Here is a 16,964-nt window from a genome sequence, read left to right as displayed (position 1 = left end):
TCCCATAAACATCTGATGGACTCAATAAAATGTATCCCAGTGGGAAGCGTGCGAGTGCACCAAACGACTGGAAAGGATCAAAGCTTTAGAGCGAGCGGGACCACCGCGCTGCTCCCCTCCAGCGAGTCACACCTGCTGGAGTGGAGTGGAGTGGAGTGGATATCTGTCTAATGTGCAGCGCAGCGGCCCTTATCATTTAGCCCGTGCTCTGGGGCTTTTTAACCCCCTGAACTGAGTGGAAGCTTTATGTTGGCGGAGCTCGTCTCTATGTGTTCTCCCACGATAATATTTCACTCTCTCTGGATAGCTGCCAGCTCTCCGCGCTCTCTCCTGTGGAATGCAGAGATAATAATGGGGAGCTCAAGATGATTTTTTATAGAGGAGCTTAGAGCCAGCTTCCCAGGCGAGTTGTGCCGATGCTACAGTACAGTGTCTCATCCTTGTCTCTGTGACCTACTAGGTACTCCACACCAGTCAGCATAACAACTTTAAAAGTCCTCTGGGTGTTTGAATTCCGTGAAATGTCAACCACGGTGCGATAACTGATGAACACAGGTTTGAGCTGAAGGACAGTGATGTGTATTTGTTTCTCTCCTGTGTTTTAGTGCTTCATAGTCTGCACATCAGAGGCTTGGATCATGTAGGAGAGGAATGGAAGATAGAAACAATCTGTTTTTGCTTATTTGCCATGTGCTTGAGGTTCTTTGAGGCGATAACAAAAATATGTCAGCTTTAAATCCCCATCTGCTCATCCTAAAATGGGGAAAATGACTCAATTTAAAGATTCAAGAATTCGTGTTGCCGTTAAAAGCAGCACTTTATTTGATTTTAAGTTTGTGAGAGAATGATGAGCAGCATTTCTGTAAACAACATTAAAAGCAGCGGACATAGACAATGCACACAGTTTGAGGTTTATAAAAACTGCCACCTGTTGTTCATTTAAAACTTATCTGAAGGCATGAGCATTACAAATAGCCAGAGTTTGTTAAGTTTAGGGCCAATTGTGGTTAAACCCCTGCTGAGTGGATGCAATTAAAATAGAACTCACAGTAGGTAACATTACTCTAGATTAGACTACACACTCCAGTCTAGTCAACGGTTAAATACACTTTACTGTCAGATGTCAAAATGTGTGTATATTTCCTACCAAACACAAAAGTGCAGATAATTAAAGAATTATGTAAAACTGCTCCACGAGTGAAAGCCGTTCCCATCATATTGAAGAACGTTTTGCTTCCTTCACATCTAAAGGCTTTAGTTCGCACGAAAAAACCTGAAACTCATCAATTGGTAAGATCATAAGTAATACTTTTCTCTCACTACTGAAACACTGGATGGTTTTACCTTGTCAGGCTGCTGAAAATGATTAAACATCACTCTTTTATTCTAACCGTGACAAAGGGTTGTTAGTGAAAATCTCTTTCCTTTTAAAAGCTCACAAGCCAAAGAGTTGGGAAATGATTGCCCTGGATGACGTTGTGATATTATGGCTGGGTTCAATTTGGATGTTTACAGGAAGAGTAGTTCATGTTCATTTTATCTTCTTCTCTCTCACGTTAACAGCCCGTCTCACTGGAGGCCTGCCGCTACTTAGCCTGAAAAGTTGTGGTTTGTCTTTGCCCATTGAGGCTTAACTCATCCGGGGATTGTTTCTGCCTGAAAGAAATGTTTATATCAGGGAAATATAACAAACTGCACACACATTGCAAACACATGAAAACCGTGTGCTATTACCCTTAAAGACAGCTGTGTGACTTTCCCAGAGCGGAACATACTCTGTCTCTGACATCTGTCCCTCAGTAATCCCCTCAACTCTGTGTGTGTGTGTCAGCGTTGGACTTGCGTTGTGCCGTGTTTTAATGTCAAAACAAAACCAGCTGGAGCGTGAGTGCAAGGAGTTCGCACCTGCAACACCATTGTTCCCATAATGAAAAGCACACCGGTCCCAGAGGGAGAATTCAACTGTGTCTTTTTGAACGGAGACAGGGTTGACCCAAGGATTTATGAGAGTGACATACTCTCAGGACTAAATCATGGTTTTGATGAGGCGGCCTGGGGCTGACAGTCACACGAGGTCTTTGGACACACCCTTCTTGTCCACACTGATACTTCCCCTCTGAAAAGCTATTTTGTACCTATTTTTCTCACGAGTAGCATTTTTTCTCTCTTACACAACTCTGTCCCCTGTGTGCTCAGAGAACTCAAACGAGGGTCAACCATAAATCATTTCTGCTGCAAAGTCCTGTTAAGAAGTTGGAAGCTGCTTTGGAGTTGAGGGAACTGGGCGGAAAGTTAGTTTGAATTCCTAGCTTTGCCTTGGGAAATCCATGTAGAGTAAATGTAATAAATGTCGTTGTGTTGCTCTTTGAGGAGCACACAGAACCAGAAGGGAAGCCCCTCGAGTGGAGTTGATGAGTTTGTATCCTCTGTAGGCTTTTCTATAGCACATAATATGCATTAATATGTAAAACTAAATAAATGAAAATCAGGGAGTGTTGATAAAGGGCATGCGTGCTCAGCAAACTTTTCCTGCATTAAGTGAAGCTAACGAATACTAACTTGAATGAAAGCAGGATAAGAAGCACGAGGACCCGCAGGTTCTTTGAGGAGAGTCACAGGGATACGTTGCATTGTTCAGATCCAGTGTCTGCAGGTGGCTCATGCATTTTTTCCATCTAAGGGCATTGATTTTTTTTAAATCCAATAGATGGCCACACTCCTCGGGCTCCTCTCTCATTACCACGCCGGTATCAGCCTTGTTTGATATTCATGGTGGAATATTATGAGAAGATAAATCGTTTAATCTTAGTTTCTATTGAACCCTGTCATGAGTGAGACACTCTCCTCCATCCTGTGGGTGTAGCTGGATCACTTTGATAGAATGATAGATTAGAAATTAGCCTGAGAGGGAATTTAGCAAAAAACACGATCGAACTCCATCCGCTTGAGTTTCACAGCAAGGACGATGAATCAGATGCAAAAACACTTTTAATGTCCCGACTTTTTTTTACTTTAAAACAGTAATAATAAAAGATGAACACATATTTAAAGCCCATGATCCTTTCCATAAACAAAATATTATTCATAAATATTGTATATTTTGTATTGATTAGTAGGATTTTTGAATATTTGCTTTACTGAAATCTTACCTGATGCTGATTTCTGTAGGTGGCGTTATACTTCTTGTTGTACAGCGTTAGGTGATAGGTACTAAAAACACAGTTTTTATACATGTTCCTTTTTACTATTGGCTGCAATGTCATCACTATTTAATACACCCATTTACAGATAACACAGTTGTATTCGTTTATAAGCTGTTTGTATGTGGGAGCTGGCAGTGTAAGACATTACATGCTCTATGCAGTCCACTGCAGCATCAAATATGATTTTTTTTTGTTCAACCAAACTGCGATTCATTCTGTCATACTGTGACAAAAAAAATCTAAAACAATGTTAAATAACAGAACGAAAGCTTTCTTGCATTTGTTAATTAACATTGTACAAGAAATGCTGGTTCTATGGAGTATTTCATCTTGTTTTATCGGACCTTGGATGTTTTAAGATGGCAGATGTCAAAGCCTTGATTCTGTGGACAGGCAGGACTCATTGGCCACAAAGAAAAGCCTTTAATTAGTTTAATATTTATTTTAAACTGTCTATGTGGAAGCCTTGTAGCCAGCTTTAGCAGCATAACAGCCGTGCTGAATGTAATGCTTTTTAACGTTGCAGGAGGACCTGGTGCAGAGGGGGGCTACGGTGTTATATTGTTATCTTTTATCTTTGCTGAAGAGGGGAAGAGACTGTGAAGCTGCCAAATGCCTTGAGGGGGCTCTCCTAGTTCAATATTTCATCCTGATAGGGCCAGTTGTGTGAGAGGGGTCAGCGGTGAAGAGCAATGGGAAAATCTGGAGGGAAAATTCATACCTGGTGAAAAAAACACCATGTCTTTGAGAGGGCACGTGCAAAGAAAGCAGAGGAAGGAGGGACAGAAAGGGTCAGGGTTTCAGAAAATTGAGAAATAATTGAAAAGGAAGAGACAAACAAGAAATTGTGTTTGGAGTGGGGAGAGGGTTGAGTGTTGAAGAGTGGAAAACATATAAAGATATAAAAACAACAAGAGATAGCCAGTGAAAGCAAATACAGACCTATGTTCAACCTTCCTCACAACAGAACTTCCATTTGGCCCGTGCAGCACGTTTATTTTCATGTTGGTTTCTCTTCTCCTTCTTTTGGCAATCCATTTCTTTACTAGGCAACCTGGCTTGAAAGGAAATAATGAGACGTATGAAATGTGCATAGTTCCTGGCTCCTCATTATTCTGTAATTGGACAGAAACACTACATATTAACAAAAATGTTAATACACTTACCTGCTTGAATGTAATGCCAAATAGATATATTTCCAGCTGAGTAGAAAAGGCGGATAAACAAGTTTTATCATCTAGTGGAAACAGACTTTTCCTTCAAAGTTTGAGAATGATCAAATAAATCTTTCGTAACTCAGTTAGATTCGATAAAATATGGAAGAGCGTTTGAAGACGGAAAGCAGATTTGATGAATTTCATTCAAAGCACAGACACTGTGAATTTTCCTATCCAGTGAAGCGCTCAACAAAAGAAATCTCTTGTGTTTGCCTTCCTGTCTGTCACTGTTTCGGTCCTTGTGTGTGTGCCTGTTAGACTCATTACACCCATTACTGCTCCTAATTGCACTCAAATACGTTTACCAAATAAATCTAGTATGGAGATTTAAAGGGCAAAAACGTCTGTACACTGCATTTGGATTATGTAACTACTAACTAACAATGTTATCTATTTTGTTACTTTTGTTCGATATCCTTTCGGTACATTCCTTTTAGTTTTAGGGCTTCAGTCGTATATTAAGCACTGGCTTTAGTTATTTAACGCTGATTTTTTACCTTTCAACTAGCACAGTTCGGAGTCACCCTACATTTAATTGGCCTAATATCTTGTTGGACACTCCCTGCTCACTTTCCTCACGTATCCTAATGTTCTCTGTTTTTGTACGAACACCTTAAGAGCCTGTTATCGCTCATTATAAGCCAATGAAATCCCCCCATCAGATTTGACTTGCTAATTCTTTAAGCCCATCCCGTGTGGCAACAATCCACGACATCGGCTGATGATGAACTAACGCACTGGGTCAGGCGGCGGAGGTAATTGGGAGACACATAGGGGGGAGGATTACATTTGACAGGTCATTCGTCCCACTTTAGTTAATAGTAAGTGAGGCTGACGGCTGTGAACAGAGCATTCAGACCTCACCAGTGGAGCCCTCATTGACCGCTCATTCGCTCTTTCTATATGTGTTTTACTAGATATAAATGTATATTTCCTTGTAGCTAAAACAGAAAAGATTCTTGCGTACTTCTGGAGCATGGGAAGAGAACACCCAGTATAAACACTCCATGCTTCTGTCATACATACATTTAAATATAGACTACATTGTATATAGTAGATCAAAAGATAGGGGTCTGTTGGACAGGTATGTGCTATCCAGCGGTTCTATAGACATTTTCAAGAACTCATAAATGGTTATTTAAAATTGACACTGCTGCCGATGAAATACCTATTATTTGAAATGAAGGTTTTGCAGTTGGTTTTTAGCTTTTCTTTGGGCAAATTTCTTCAGTTTTTTGTGGTTATTTCTCTTATATTATTACATTCTAAGTAGAACTTCAACATATCCTTATACACAAGATTTTATGATACATACATTATATTGCGCTACTTTTTGTAGGTAAAACCGCCTTGCAAGATGACACAGGAAAGCAAAAATATTTTTGACTTATCTGGAAAATTCTGATGAAATTCAGTTAAAACTATTAGAAAACTCTATAGACAGGAGTACAATCTAGTTGTTTCTGATCTGGCTGCTTAAACACGTTGCAACATCTGAAGAATATCATTTTTTCCCTGAAAACAAATGAACCTAGAATTGTCTCACGTTCTTCAAAGTGAGACTGAACCCACCACAACAATGAAAGCATCCCCGCAGCGTCCACACGGTGGCGTGCGTTGAAGCTTGCCGGCGGGCGTGTCTGACACTCGACCAACAACCAATCACATGAATCTCCTGCCCTGGACTCACAAGCACACGGTTTGATTGGCTAGAGCTTGTACTGGCATATGATTTGATTGGCTGACGCTTCCGTCGAAGCTTCAAAAGTTGAACATTGCTCAACTTTTGAAGCGAGCAACGCGAGCAAAACGAAGCTCCCACAATGCAGTTCGGCAAAGCGTGACGTCCCCTTATTCAACGCACGCCGCCGCGTGGACAGGCCGTTATCTTGAAACACCTAAAGCTACCTGTGTTTATATCTCCTGATATGCTGAGTGTTGTCTCTTTAACCTCGTTTGAAAGTCATTCAGGTGGAAAATCGGGCTATGAAATGATAGAATTTGACATCAGCGCATGTGGTTTACACTCCTTCTCCTACCTGCTGTCAAAATGTGTTTCTTTTCACCACCATGGCCATGTTTTACAAAAATGTTGACTCCCACTGTTTGGTTTATTCTTGCAGGTTCGTGTTCAAACTGACTTTTCTTTATAAATGAACAGAGAGGAGTACACATGAAGTCATACAGACAGGAGTTTCATTTATTGGACTCATGGGGAAATCAAAGTCTGATGACTGACTGCAGGTCCTGCTGTACTTCAAAGCTTTTCATATGTATATATATGTGTAAAAGAAAGAACTTATTATGAACATTATTAAAATTATTAGACTGCAAATCGACCAAATGTTGTGAATAATAAAAAAGAGGCTTGAACAGCCATGATCCGCAGGGTATTACTGTGGGATCGCTATGTCACACACTTTTTAATGGAGTTAATGAAGTGAAGTACACGGATACAAGCGCTGCCAACTCAGTTTGACTGATTGATTACAAAAACCCTGCTCTGTTACCATGGTTACCAAATGATTTGCATAAACATATACACGGCATTTGCAGTTTAATTATAAGATCAGCAGGTGTATTTCACAGAAGTTTTTCAAATCATTTTTCAAAAAGAATCCTGTGGTTGGTTCACTCAAAAAAGGATTTGTTTTAAACAAACATGAAGGCAAAATATAAAGAAAGATTGTCAAGTTGTTTTTGTAATAATATAGATTTTTTCAAGTGTGAGATTGTGTTTCTTTTTCTCTCCAAAACATGAGCTGTAGTGCTCTCAGTTGTGTTCGTAGACAGCACGTTTACACCTCCAAGATATTCTGATGATAATTCGTTTGACCAAATAAATGATGTATTCATTCACATGCATAATTAAACACTTTGAGTTATACTGTTGATGGAAAACCACCATTTTATGTGTTGCTTATAAGATGACTAACCAAATACAGATTGGCTTTACTGACAAACAAACCATAACAGCATCAATAATTAACAACTAAGTGATTGTTATTGCCTGGTGGAAAGCAGGTTCTCTTATATGTCAATTTTTGGTAGTAGAGAAAATATTTTGTTTACTGCGGGGTGGGACTTTCTGTAAAAAGTCAATAACATGCTTTCACAAACACATCACGTAACAGAAAACAAACCTCATACATGATGCAGGATAATTAGGGCAATAATGCTCCTTCAAAGATTGTAATCTCCTCAGAAAGCATTTGGACAGAGGAATTAAACCAACATGTCACATAATTGATTATTTGAGCCTTTGTTGAGTATTTTAAACCCAGCTTGTTTGTTCCACACCAGCTCCTTCTGTCACACACAAGCCGATACCAGGGACGGTTGGCATACAAAAGCCTTGTGCGACCAAAACAGATAGCACTCAGTGTGTGTTTTCGTCCCTTTTATCAGCCGTCAGCCGGCCTCTCAGCTCATCACTGTCTCGTCCTGTCACATTGTCTGGCAGCGCTGAGTGGGGCAGGGCGTCAGCGGCGGCTGCTGTGCTGAACTTTGAGACGGACAGGCCTTCTGTGGGCTGTCAGATAGTATCCAGCAAATGATCTGCTTAAACCCCCTCGCTGTCTACACGCTGCCGACGTTTCTTCTGACAGAGACACTTCAGTGCGAATCAAAGACAGACAGAGGAATGAAAGGAGACACCCACAGACAGAGATCAGGGTGAATGGAAACATTGATTTACTTACATTGTTACGGTAACTGAATCTTAATGCATTTTTTCTCAGAAGGCCAACAAATCAAATTAACAATTTAAAAGTTATACTTTATTTATCGTCAAGCTTTTGAATTGCTGTTAATGGTCAAACACCTCTGAAATGTCATTAAATAATTAAAAAGTGTACTTGAAGGCAGAAAGAGAAAAACATTAAAGGAGGTTTAGAAACAATCCTCCTAATTCTAGGAAGCTAGACTTACCTTTTAAATAACCCATTAAATAAAAACAAGGATCCCAATGAAAGCTATTTCAAGCTTCATTATGCAACATTTACTTAAATAAATCAGCTAAGGCACACATGGCTGTCTTTGACACTGTGATACATCCGTAACCCTCCATGTTCACTTGAAATAGCTTTTTTGACTGTTTAGGATGTTTATGCGAGTACAAGACCTGTCCAAAAACACTGCAGACATTTCTTTTTCTTTAATTGCGGATTGGTTGTGTTTGCCATCTGCTCTCTGATCGTCTGCGGCGGCTTTACGGTTACCTCAGCTTCAGGCGAGGAGCTGTTTCAAGGCAGACAGCTCATCAAGATGATTGACAAGTCCTAGAGCTGGAAATCAACCAACTGACTAAAAATTGCATATTAGTGCTTCAGGAAGTGATTTGAAAGATGACACTGTACGCTGCTGCAGGCTTGAAATGTGTGTGTGTGTGTGTGTGTGTGTGTGTGTGTGTGTGTGTGTGTGTGTGTGTGTGTGTGTGTGTGTGTGTGTGTGTGTGTGTGTGTGTGTGTGTGTGTGTGTGTGTGTGTGTGTGTGTGTGTGTGTGTGTGTGTGTGTGTGTGTGTACTGTGTGTGTACTGTGTGTGTACTGTGTGTGTACTGTGTGTGTGTACTGTGTGTTTGGGCGTGCATTATATGTGCGTCATGGTACATTTGCTCCGGCGACATTTCCCGTCCCTAGCAGGCGTGGCCCTGTGGAGTGTGTAGCTCAGTGGGTGGGTGATGGGAGCCGGAGCATTGCAGCTGCTCTCTGCAGATGAGCCCTGAACATCATGTTTCAGAGCAGAGGCAAAATGCTATGTGACAGGGGGATTTCTTTGAAAGAAACATGGAAATGATTCACAGTAGGTGGTGGAATAATGGCACTGAATTGTGATTGAAATAGCGACACTGCCAATAATAGCACAGTGGAATATATTCTCACAGATCCACTTTATACCAGGTGATTAATGACATTGCCACGTACTTAAATCTCTGCTAATCACTGTGCAAGATTTGTGCCATTTCTTGTGGCGTCGACACCACAGATCCATTTCACAGCATCTGAGCCACAGTGAAGGAGAAATAACATGTTGCCTAGTGCGTGCTTCTAAGAAGAGGTCATCCGTTCTCTCGTGGCCCAGATGTTTTTAACTGGCGTTCGCTTTCCAGAGCTTTCCCAGCAGGCTGCAGTGAGTCTGCTTCTCTGCTCTAGTGTTTTCCCCTTTGCCAGCGAGCCTCGCCAGTCCCATGTGTCATCCTCTACTCCCATCCCAAAAACTTGAGCGAGATTTACAGTACAAAGGTAGACTGTTGCATAACGACAGCAACACAGTGTGTCAGGGCAAAGGCAGAGGAAAGTCCCCGCTCTGATATTGTAATGCAGCGTTTTCAGTGTTTTGTGAAAAGCTGCACATCTCACTGAATATCATTATGTGCATTTCAATAGAGGAAGTGGGTGCTATTGCTTCTACCTCTTTGACATTGCCTACACATTCAATGCAGCCTGTTTCATAAGGCTGAGTGTGCACAGCAAGGTTACTCCCTGACATTAGCTGCTTTTAAATGCTCTCCTGTGTAATATAGTAGTTTCATTTTAGGACACATTTTCAGGAAATTATAATGTATCAAATGTGTTTCCCCAACTGTTAAGTGTTTTATACCATTCCACCTTTTGAAGACTGGTAAAGCAGTTAAAGCTTTTATTATCTCTCGACATTCATGAGAGCTACAATTCAGAATAACTGCAAATTGCGCTTAAGCAGTAAGGGAAAAGGACCTGAGATGCCCTTTTCTCCATCTGCATCATCCAGTAGACCTTACACTCATATGGTCTCTGAAGTGCAATATCCATCGTATATGAATACATATAAAGAGCAAATCAGACTTGTTTCTTCCCTAAATCTGCATTGGTTGAGTTTTTTGGCCACCCACACGCAGTGGGAAATGTCCTAAACTGAATATATTATCACCTTTTTGAAGCCGATATATGTCACGTGTTGGCAACCATTACCCAAATTACACATCAAGTCTAATTAGCATCCATTTAAATGTGTGTTTCTACTAATGATAAGAGCAATAGCCATTCTAATTGTGTCTCTGTTTTAGTATAAAACTATTCCTAAGTGAAATATCTGGAATTTAGCTGCAAAGTGTCCCACTATGATTAGTTGCTAACTGCGTCTGGGGATGTTTGGTGCTGAGCTGGTAGAGTGCATTTGTTTGATCACACCATTGATTGACCATTTAGCATTTACTAACAGATATAAAGAAATGCAGTGTGTGGTTGTGTGTTCCTATGAGAGATAGGTCATATTAAGAAACGTTGGTAAATAAGACCACAAGGAGCTACAAGATGCTAAAAAAGCGACAGAGAACAAATTATCATTCTTTCGATATAAGACAATTAAAACATTAATTTCAGAGTCATTGATATCATATAATATAGAAACATTTGGTAAGATAGGCTTTTTAAAAAAAAAAATTACATTACTTACAACATCCTGTAAGCACAGTCAGTAGGGGCTTGGACTGTGAGCCGTAGGGTCGCCGGCTCAAGTCCCCGAACAGACCTAAATATGGAGTGTGGACTTCTACTTGGAGAAGTCCCAGTTCACCTCCTGGGCCCTGCCGTGGTGACCTTGAGCAAGGCACCGGACAACCCCCTTCCCCCCTCACTCCCCGGGCGCTGTGCAATAGCTGCCCACTGCTCCTATTAGACTCCTCCTGGTATGAGGATGGGTTAAATACAGAGGCCAACTTTTACTGTGTGTGCTGTGTGCTCTGCATGTGTGACCATTATAGAGGGGTTTCATCCCTCCGATTCTATTAAAAATATATTAGCTAATAGTATTAGCATGTAGCATCTGTCCTGGTTGTAGCAGTTTGATAATTTTATCTTAAATAACGTATATAGTTTCCCTGGAGACCAGCACCTTTTTTCAGGGTTACACGAAGCACAGTCTGTGGATACAATCCTATCAGAAATATAAATGTGCTGCATAGCTGAAGCAAAATGCCATTCCTCACAACACATTTTATGTTAAGTGTCACAACGGAGTATCACTGAGTATTGTCTGTGAACATATGCTCTGTGAGTGATTCATGTGAGACTCTCTCACTTCACTGACAACTCAATTGTTGTAATTGTTTAGCTGTGAGGGGAACATTTTATTGTAGCCAGATTTTGATTACATGTCTAAAAGCAAGTGCATTCATTCTGCCAGAAACGATTGAGTGAATTCAATCTGTATAAGTGCAACCATTTAAGATCCCACAGTTACAGCTCCCTTTATTGGAGACACGGCATACGGATCAAAAGGATACAAAATGTACAGTTCTTAGTGTACACTACATTCATAGATTTTGACTCCGTTGCTCCGTCAAAACATCCTGAGTAATGAGCATTTATTGCACCTTTTTGCATTATTTCTGATGTCAAATTCAGAACCACATGAGTATAAAGGCCCCAGTGTACTCCATCAGAACGGTCAGCTGGTTGAAGTTCAGGAAACCCCATCCAACTACACCTTGCTGAAGTCATATGTGGCAGGGCTGAATCAGGAAATGTATATGACTTTCTGAAACAAGCTATCTGACAGTCACACCAACTCCACGCAGCAATTTATGGGCTGAATGCTATAGGTTTGAACTTCTGTCTCATTAAACTATCTATCATTCAGTCCCTCTAAGACAAGTCATCCTGTGTCCAACTTCTTGGTGGCCCCCCTGACCGGCCTGGAGGGATGGAGGCCGTCCGTCGAGCAGAGCTTCTGTCATAGCGACGTGTTCAAGGCTTCCCTGTTCCCACTCTTCAACCTCTTTCTTCTCTTTTCAAACTCTGACTTTCCTGGAATTTTCCGTTCCATGTTTTTACGTCACATACCCCTTTAGTCGACCTTGTGAGTTTACCTCCTCTAGAAATCACTTGACCCAGTCCCCAGCCTGCCCAGCTGCTCCTCATTCAGCCCGTCACAGTGTGAATACAGAGACCCGTTTACAGCCAGTCTTTGCCAGATTGTCAATGTCTCCAAGCTGCTGCAGCGTTCCAGCCACCCCTGTCACCTGCACCTGATTACTCGCCTTCCTGCGTCAGTCTTCAAAAATTGTTTGCCGGATGTCCATGCCTGCTCCAGGGTAATGTCGGTGAAAATCCAAATATCCTGAACAATTTCCAGTAAAGACCAGCAACAACAACCTCAAACATCACCATAGTTGAAACTACCTCCCTTTTAAACATTTGACTTTAATAAAAAAGGATTTACTGTACCCATAATACATTGCATTAGCCTTTCAGGCGTATCCAATAAACAAATAACTCTGTGATTCTTTTAAACAAATAGAGGTCATTCAAAGCATGTTTTTGTATAATAAAAACATAACAATCAATTAATTTTAAAAGGATTGTTGGCAATTCAAATATGTAAAAGATGGATGAATAAAAATAGGAAATAAGACAATTATCAGATCATCAGTATTATCATGTCAATGATATAATATCAATAAACAAAATGGATGTATCATATACATAAAGCATAAGGGTAAATTAAACCTTCATAGATGATTACTGCTAGTAGAAACAAATGTTTTTCCAAAGGTCAATTTCTCAGAAAACTTTTTCAACCTCTGCATATACAGTAAGTATTTTGAAAACGGCAAACAGTAAAGAAAGAGCCACAGTTCAGCCTAACGTCGTCCACAGAAAGTGACAGCATAGTGCCTATACCTTCTGCAGCACAATTGTCATGGTGGATTAATCCTCTCACACACTGCCGGCACCTTTTCTGCTTTTGCAGCCAAGTGGGGCCTATTGAGACACTTTCTCTGCAAGGCGGATGTGTTTGTTCATTCCCCAAAGCCCTGTCACCACACACAGGGAGGCAGATACCAACCAGACAAGCAGCGTGCAGCAGAGCAGGAGCGTACACACTCCTTGTTAGCCCAAAACATGAATGTGGAGGCTATTTGTGAATTTAGGTGAATTTAAATTGCTTTAGGTAATCAGCAAACAAAAGCACAACACATTTTGCAATGTCAGTTGTTGTATTAGGGCACCAAAAATGTATTATTAATACATCTAAATGTTGTATCATAAAAGAAAAAGGGAAAGATATTATGTAAACTTCAAATGCTGAAACAAAAAAAATAAAAGTAAAGCAATGCATGACTTCGATGGGAAGCTGTGACCGAGACATGCATATCATAGAGATGGACCAAAGCAATATTATACATAGAGTAGGTCATATTACACTGTGATCAACCTTACAAGCACATATTGCATTGTAACCAGTGCGAAGTGTGCAACTAATGCCACAGTGATGAGAGTATGCATGACACAGGCCAGAGCCATTCATCACATTCATTTATACATAGGAGAAATGAAAGGATTTACCTGCTTACTTGGTGGGTTTTTAGCGTGAGGCCCAAGGAATTTATTTTGCCAACAGGTATTTTCAGCGAAGCAACAGCTTGATATGGCTTGTGCCCCTCAACATAGAGCTGGGCTGTCATCCAGTCGCAGCATCAGGCACAGTATGTCTTCACTGCAAAATAAACTAAGTGAATTCATTTCCTTCAGATGGGACTACAGATTGTTGGTCTATCTATCATTTCTTTCCTAGCTCTTTCTCATAAGAAAAATATGTCAATTGCTAGGCATGATAAAAACCTCGTGGCGCTTATGTCAAGTTGAAAAGGGAGTTGAAGAACTTATTCTCCTTGGATCTAGTGAGGCTTTGAACCCTATTTGTACCGTATTTATATTCAAAAAACGTCTGCCATGGACAAAGATGTCAGCCGTTTGCATGTGGTATCCTTTTACATTGCTTAGATTATTATTGAGTATTTGTCATGCATCACTGACTAATATCTATTTCACCAAATTAAAGAACAGCCCTTTATGTGTTTAAATTTTTTGGGAACAACAATATCATTGTCAAACTGTGGTCACAGACAGAACTTGTTGAATATATCAATGTTTTTTTGTCTTTTCTGGGGAATTGCTGATAATAAAGAGATGCAAAAATGCCTGCAGTGTAAAGTAATGTGCTCACTTGATGGATTTTGCTTATGGCCATTACATTAAGGTCCCTTAAAGTTAAACACTGATAGAGAGAATGCCTCTAGTAATCAAATATTGAATTACTTCCAGACTATGTCTTTGTTAATGTCAGAGACAGAAATCACCTGTTGAAGCAAAAGATGAATTGCCGGCTTTCTATAAAGTTCCAGGCAGCATCTTTCCTCTTTACAGCCGAGTGATCGATCGAGTGGAGATTTACAGGCCAGTTGACAACTGTTTTAATTAGCCTCTCTCTGTGTCTCTCTCCTCCAGATGGACCCTGTGCAGAAAGCTGTCCTCCATCACACCCTCGGCCTCCCTCCCACCGTAAAGAGAAGGCACGTCTCCTGCAGCGTTTGCCAGCTAAGGTTCAACTCACAGGTGAGCCACTGCTCCTGCCACAAATATACACAGAAAACACCCCAAAACCACATTACAACCTACCTGCTCTGGTGTCAGTCTTGATGACCTTCACATAAATAGAATTATGTTAGGGCAGGTCATATTTATTTCATTAGTAACAGTAGAAAACTGAGTAAAAAAGTATGCTGTCGTGTCCGAATCAGAAAACCTTTATTCGTCCCACATTGGGGTCACAGCAGCAAGGTACAGACAAAAGGCAGAACACAGGTGACAGAAAGAATAATAGATGTACATTAAATAAAAATATAGGCACACATTATTAAGATAAAAAAAAAAAAAAGTAGTACACCTTGGTAAAAAATAAATAATGCAGCACTATTTAAAAAAGTAATTGAACATATGAAGTAATGTGTTTCAGCCATGCCAGTAGTGTGGCTATGTGTCTGTTTGCCAGTTCCTATTTTCTTTGCAAAAATATTCCAAAAACTGGAATATGGATTGCCAAGATTTTGTTCCAAAGATGTGTGGCTTGCAGAGGATGTATTAACTGAACTACGGTGTATCCCTCATCACCAACTCAAGATGTTCATTATTTTATGACATTTCTTGGCATGTTTTGGATGAATTGGCACAACTATTAGCAAAGACTAGAGTGAGATATTACAGTTCTCTCAGGGTGGACTGTAATATCTCTTGTGATTCTATGACTTTTACTGCATAGCTATCATCAGTTCATAGATTGTGTCTGTCCATTCACTTTATTTGTGAATACCTAAAAACACACATCACATTCCCGTCAGCCACAGCTTTCCTTTGTTTTGGTGCTAATTTGTGTGATTTGCAGGGGCGTCTAGCACGGGAGCTCCAGCCGTTTAGTTGGTCGTCTGGTGTATTCAGGAACTCATTCGAAACCATCTTTGTGTCGTTTCTTAAGTCTTTGTACATTTCAGGTCAATTCAATTGTGCCTGAAGTTAGGTCTGAATGGTTGTCGTCCAGAGCCTCTATTTTGCATAGCAATACACAGCATGTGGAAAACCTTTTACTCTGACTCATCTTTTTAAAGGAGTACTGAAATTCAGCAGTAAACATGTTAACAAGTAGTGAAGGATTTAAGCTCGATACCAAACCATCTATTCCAACATTTCAAAATACGGCTGCCATTAACATCAGATTATCGCATCCTATAGAAGTTGCAATAATCAATATTATCGCAACATTCATGAACATGAAATGCCATCAATAGCATTGAGCTTTCCTTCTTTTTCTTTTTCAACTGAATTAAACTTGAAAGGGCAGTGGGACACAGAAAAGGTGACAATGGGATTTAACGTTCATTTCAATAGGTTCTGAATTATTCAAACAGCTTTATCCTATGTGTATTATTCACATGACGTCAATATTTCACAACATGCTCATAGTTATACATATTTTATTTATCAAAATAAGAAGGATGAGGGATATGAATACAAATAAAGAGATAAATGAAGATTTAATGACGGGTCATTGAGAGATAAAATTTGAGAGTGAATCAGACAAAAGGTTGATGGAGAGTCACACAAAGTTAGCTGCTATTTTACCATTAAATTCGGAGGCTCTCATTTGTCAGATGAACCAAAAGATGTGAAAAAACAAATCATCTCTGTGTTTGTGTTACTGTGTACAAGTCAAAAAGACACATTACTGATAAATATCAAAGCCGCAGTCATTATGAACGTGGAGGTGCAGGCAAGCCTTTTTCCATTCCACAATCTCCGAACAACAACTAAAACATGACAATGAGTGATATAAGCAATAGGAAATGTTATTATCTTGAACCTCAGCATGTAAATAAACCATGTGCAAAATGGTCCATAAATGTCCCATCATATTTCCAGAGCAATGACAATTAGGCAAATATGGAGATTGTTCAGGGTGATATTTTGGTTGTCTTAAACAGAATGTCAGGTCTTTTTTGTAAAATACTGTGGTACAAATGTAAAGTGTAAAAGAAAGGTGAAGAGATTGTTCCTGTTATTTTACTGCAGTGAAGAGAGGCGCTCAACACATGTTTGACCTCATTTATCTTCCTATAGAGTATTCATTAAATTAGCTACACAACTGTTTGTTCGTGTCAACAACGATATGGAAACCAAAATCTATATCTGCAATAAGTTATTAACAATAGTTATACTTGCTTGGACCAC

At 40.0% G+C, this 16,964-nt stretch overlaps 1 protein-coding gene across 4 annotated transcripts in view; it reads left to right on the top strand.

Annotated features, from left to right (window-relative positions):
• znf385d (zinc finger protein 385D) overlaps positions 1–16,964 on the top strand; it is a 75,933-nt gene that overhangs the window by 19,899 nt on the left and 39,070 nt on the right. For all 4 annotated transcript variants that reach the window (XM_079691840.1, XM_079691838.1, XM_079691837.1 and 1 more), the window contains exon 3: positions 14,691–14,798. In XM_079691840.1, coding sequence (XP_079547966.1) covers positions 14,691–14,798 — 108 coding nt within the window. The remainder of the gene's footprint in view (positions 1–14,690; positions 14,799–16,964) is intronic.

This window comes from Notothenia rossii (genome assembly GCF_949606895.1).
Source record: "Notothenia rossii genome assembly, chromosome: 7".
NCBI lineage: Eukaryota > Metazoa > Chordata > Actinopteri > Perciformes > Nototheniidae > Notothenia > Notothenia rossii.
The sequence above is the reverse complement of the archived record's forward strand: the minus strand, read 5'-3'. Positions and strand labels throughout refer to the sequence as shown.